The sequence below is a fragment of the Bactrocera latifrons genome, unplaced genomic scaffold (genome assembly GCF_001853355.1).
Source record: "Bactrocera latifrons isolate USDA-ARS-PBARC rearing strain unplaced genomic scaffold, ASM185335v1 scaffold_71, whole genome shotgun sequence".
NCBI lineage: Eukaryota > Metazoa > Arthropoda > Insecta > Diptera > Tephritidae > Bactrocera > Bactrocera latifrons.
In genome coordinates, this window is record NW_017537390.1 from 1,214,154 (window position 1) to 1,219,684 (window position 5,531).

Genomic DNA, 5,531 nt, shown 5'->3' on the forward strand with positions numbered 1-5,531 from the left:
ATATGCTTTTTCGATAGCTTATATTTCCATAAATATTCAGTTAAATCAGTAAGGTCACATCTTGAATAGTTTTTGGATGGCAGCATTCTAAAGGGCGACTACTCGTATGTGCAAACATATATAAGTGAAACTTTAAACGCGTTTTTCTCGAAATAACATTTTTTTAAAATTGCTGGCGTCATAACTCAACGATAAATTGACCGATCAACTTCAAATTACAACTAAGTACATTTGAATACATTTGCCATACAATGACCTACGATCTTTTTGATTGGTTGAAAATTGTCAATTTGGCATTAAAAAACGACCATTTTTTTACCTAAGAAAACGATTTTTTTATTTTTCAAAATTGCTTTTAAAATATAAATTTTTTTTGTTTGAGCTACTTATTCGTCCGAAAGCATGCCACCTTTTTTGGCACCTCCAAAGACAGCCCATAACTCAACTAATTAAAAATAAAAGTCTTAAAATATATCTGAAACTATACCTTATTACTTTCAAAGAAGTTCGAAATATTCAATCGCGTATTTTCTCTAAAAAAATCGCCTAATTTTTCATGCGTCACACTGGTATAGCCCCTTAAGACTAGAAAGTAATAGTAATTGTTAAAGTCTCTGGAAACCAGACGGGAACAAACTGTGAGGCACGAAATTGAAATTCTTTTCTCTGAATTATGTTGGCTTCCCAAAAAATCTAATAATTAGAAAATATTTCATTTATTTAGAAATTAAAAAAATTAAAAAAAATCTAGGTTTCCTTTAGATTATTGGAAACATTTAAATGGATAGGCCACAAGCATAATACCATTTGACGGCATATTTTGTTATGCATTTTTAAGATTTTTTGTCTACGCAAAGTACATAAAAGGAGCTTTAAGTTTAATTTCGTTTATTAACATATACTTTAACAGCATAAATATATGTTTTAAGCTAAAAGTATTGTGTAGAATAAGCGGTACAACATTCTGAAAACCTTCACCTTGAAAAATTAGACTTCCACTTCTTCCACGATTCCGGCTGATTGGCTTATCCTAAACATGAACCCATTGGTGGAGGTTGAATTTTAAAGGCCTTAATGCGCGTAGTGGATTTTTATTAACTGCATCTATTTAAAATTGAATCTTTTGGTAGACATTTGAACAAGTTGGGAATCTTGCGTTTATTATTATTATTATTTCTTTTTTTTGCAATAAAGTAATGAGTATTTTGCGAGTTTTTGATTGATAGCATATTGTTCCATGCATTTACATGTGCTAATTGTTCCCTATAAATTTCAAGTCATTCGGTTAAGCCGTTTTTGAGTTATGGTAAATTTTGTTTTGTAAGTTTTGAGTTATAGGAAAGTTTGCGGAATATAGTTGTGAGAAAAACGCGCTTAAAGTTTCAATAAGATTAGCTGAACAGCTGCTTGTTCTAATAGCTATATTTAAAAAAAAAAACAACTCTGAATTTTAAAAAATCACTTTCTAACGCATTTTTAAGACATGTTAAAAAAACAAATCGTGGGAATTTAAAAATCCATTTCTTGAGAATTTATTTGCAAAAAAATTGTCAAAAATCTATTTTTTTCAGAGAATAAGTATATACAACGCTTTTATGCTTTAATTTTTGGTTACTATATGACATTTGGTAAATACTTATTAATTTTTATTAATTTATTTCCTTTCTTCTATTAAATGAAACACTCACAATTCCACAAGTACATATAAATGCAAATCACACATCTCTCTTCGAAATAGTTACTAAACTCAATTTATTCACCTAAATTAACACAAACACATACGCACCGAATAACGGTAACTATTTCTAATTTTCTATTTTCTACTAAAGCTTTTGCACTGAAATTTTAAAAATTGCCAAAAAAAATTTGTACTCACCGCACGTGCCTCGGTACGCGTGCCAAAGTGGCTTAACCCCAAAAGGATGACCAACCAAAACTGCAACGGTGCGACGCTATGCAGTGACATTTTGTGCACTATTTTATAACAGTGACTTTGGCAGCAACAAAAACTTGAAGACGCAAAACAAGCAAGCAAGCGGCAGTTGCAATTTCACTATGACAAAGCACACAAGAAAACTATGTTACTCTCTATATGTATTTGTTTGTGTGTGCGACTGCGAGCTGGCAAAATATGAAAAGCACCAACACACACGCACGTTGAACTGTAAACACACACTGACTAAAATTTGGCACAAATTCAACTGGCTTTTGCTGCTATTGTTGCATTAGTTGTTATTGTTGTTGTTGCCTAATAAATATAGAGCGTAACACTTTGTGTTTGCACTAGTTATTGTTGTTGCTGTTGTTATGACTGTTGCTGTAAAAAACATGCATAAATAAATAAGTAATAAACACATGTGACACACACACGCACAAACAAACATATGTACGTGCGCGGGCTGTATGCGAAGCGGAAATGTCTGAAGCGCTTTTCCTATTTATTTATGCATTTGCATGCGCGTATGTGTGTGTTTGCATGCAGCGCAAGCAATAAGTCAAAGTGCCAGCGAGAACGCTTAGGCTTAACAAGCAGCGACACACATACACATGCATACAAATGCAAAAAAATAAAAAAAAAATAAAAAACACTTGTGCGAAAAAGCGCCGCGGGCCTCAAGCGTTTCAGCGCGTGTGAAGCGGAAAGTGCGATTTTGTCGACTGACGGCCGACTGGCTGTGTGCCACACTGACTGAGAAACGGTAAATAGCACACGGCTGTCTAAGCAATTGGCTGAGAGCGCTGCCGGCACACAACTCAGTATTTATTTTTATTTATTTCTGTATTATGTCACTAGCGTTACTTTAATATTTACGTTTTCAACGGCTGAAATCGCCTCCAGTACACTTGTGAAACTGTGTGCTTCAATGCACACACACGCACACATACACCCACGTACACAGAAACTCTGGCTCTGTTAGACTCAAAACGATACTCGACTCGTAGGCTCGAATTGGCTACCGCACGTGTTCGCTGCCCGTTTGATTCTGCCGTGCCAGACATGGCGACGCTACTTTAAAAACCCAATGAGGTCCGTATCCTTTCGTGCGTCGACGTTGGCGGCGAATTCGTGCCGATAGCTGTGCTTCACGGCGAATTCAGCGCACGAAGTGTGCGTTGTTTGTGCCAATCGGGCGCTCTCAACTTCAGTTCACTCTCGCCGCGCGCACTCTCTCAAGGCCATTCATTCGGCTGCTGTCAACTTGACAAATTCTACTCCGCTTTTTTCATCGCACGTTCCCTTGCACATTGACTTTCTTCGTTTGTGTTTTTGTGGCGTTTCGTTTTTGTGTGAATTTTTCGCGTGTTGCATATTTGTTTTTGTACGGCCTTTCGTGCTCAAATGCACTTTGTTCCTTCCTTTCTGCGTATGTGTGAGTGTGCGTGTTTCTTACATTTATTGCTTTTGGCACTTTTTATACCCACTACAAGGTATATTAAGTTTCCGATGAAGTTGTTATTCCCAGAAGGAAATGCCAGTTATCTTAAAAAATAAATATATACATATAAGATTTATAGGAAAGTCAAAAAAGTCTTTTCGTATTTCTAATCAAACTTCAACATTTTTTTTTTTTATTATATTTACAATGAACTTTAATAAACCAAATATGTACCGCTTTGATCAACCGAAACTCAACTTTATTCCATTAAGGGAGTTTCATTGACCGAAACAAATGACAGTCCGTTGGTGCAAGGTCAGGGCTATATGGTGGATGCATCAAAAAGCTCTCCCAGTTTTTGTCGAGTCATCAAAGATGTGTATGGTCTAGCATTGTCCTGATGGAAGACGAAACCCTTCCTGTTGATCAAATCTGCCGTTTTTTCCATTGTTTGCTTCAATCTCATCAGCTGTTGACAGTGAAATGTAGAATTAATCGTTCTACCAGGCTGGAGCAGCTCATAGTCAATAATTCCTTTCCAATTCCACGGAACACTCAGCACAACTTTTCGAAGCATCAATCTTGGCTACCATTTGTTGACCTTCGCCACGCGTGCGCCACTTTGATCCACTTTTCGTCTCCTGTTACCATTGCCTTCAGAATTGGTTCGATTTCATTTCGTTTCAGCAACGAATCGCCGATGTTAACTCGATCTATTAAGTTTTTCACAGACAACTCATGTGGTAACTAGCCTTTTTTAAATGGTAAAAAATTATGAGAAAGTTAAGTTCCTTAGCGATGTTATGGCTGCTTACGTCGGTACTGACCAATCTTCATTGGTGGTTTGCCTTGCATACTTCCTATTTTTATACAAAAATTTCAAAATATAGCGAATTTCTTCATTATTTTCACTCAGGTTTGAACAGCTGCATTTTTTCAGCTTTCTCGATTTTTTTTTTTTTTTTTTTTTGTTAAATGAAGCTAAAAATCTCACTTTTCTAACACTGTATGGTATGACGCAATACGAAAAGACTTTTTCGACTACCCAATATATCATAACTATGACCATTTTGCCGTGCTGAGTCGGTATAGAGATGCCCATCTGGTTGTGCAAGCTGGGCGACTATGCTTAGATTTCGAGGTATTGATCAGTTGAGACGCCTTACAAAGTGACCGATAAAAAAATTTCTTATTTTTTAAGGGTATTATAGCTTCAGTGCAACCGAAGTTAACGTTTTTCTTGTTATTATTTCTTTTTCGTTTTCCACTATCATTTCAATGCTCAGCTGTTTTTCTCAATCCAAAAAAGTTTTAGCTGCTGTTTTTTTTAGCTTTCTGCAAACCTTTTTATTATCCTTTTCCTTTAATAACAAAAATATGTGCGTCCACATGTTGCACTCACACACTTTTCTAATTGTAATTTCGGTTATCATGCTGGCGTTCGCTGCCACCCGCTCGCCGCTAGCAAACGCAGTCTTTTTTTTCGTTTTTAATTTTGCTTGCTTTGACTACGTTCTGAGCTCATGTGTGCGTGCTTGTGCTCCCTTTGCCATTTATTAGTGCGAAATTTCATTTTTGCTCGGCTCATGTCAGCTGCTCGGTTTTTATACTCTTGTTGTTTTTGTTTTTGTTGCCTTCACTGGAAATGTCCTGTCAACGGCAATGACACTAGCTTCCAGCTTATTTCCTTCAACACATTTCCTTTGTCACACAAGCGGGACGGACAGCGGGGAAATGCCTTCAAAGCAATCTCATGAAATGCATATAATCCCATGTATGCATATCTTAGTCAGTAAGCTAGCTGCTAAAGCCAGCGTGTTTATGAAAAACATGTGAAATATAAATGCAAAAGCACAGAGAAATGAAAGCTCATTTTGTGTTAAAGACACGTGTATTGAAACGCTTAGAGCGCAGCTTGTCAAAAAAAAAAAAAAAAAAACAGATTCGTTATAAAGGAGTTATTGAGGCAAATATGCATACTAGCCTTGGCTAATTGAGTTTAGCTGAATAATTGGTTTAGTTGAGTCAGAGAGCAGGTAGACATGCTCGACAGTGTGAAAATAGATGAAATAGGGTGATAACCCCGCTCACTCCCCATATAACGGTTCTGCTAAAAACTATTAAAAACGCAATAAATCAACAACTAATTACGCC

The 5,531-nt window shown here is 36.3% G+C and overlaps 1 protein-coding gene across 3 annotated transcripts in view; it reads right to left on the reverse strand.

Moving 5' to 3' along the window:
* The window catches only part of LOC108976004 (mucin-5AC), a 119,593-nt gene extending 116,623 nt beyond the window's left edge, over nt 1-2,970 (reverse strand). The window contains exons 1-2 of one of the 3 annotated variants that reach the window (XM_018944874.1): nt 2,887-2,970; nt 1,877-2,317 (exon numbers count right to left, since the gene is read on the reverse strand). In XM_018944874.1, coding sequence (XP_018800419.1) covers nt 1,877-1,966 — 90 coding nt within the window. In that variant the 5' untranslated portion in view covers nt 1,967-2,317; nt 2,887-2,970. Of the gene's footprint in view, nt 1-1,876; nt 2,318-2,800 lie in introns of all 3 variants that reach the window. The other 2 variants (XM_018944872.1, XM_018944873.1) reach the window with 2 other exon arrangements.
* Between the last annotated feature and the right edge of the window lie 2,561 nt (nt 2,971-5,531).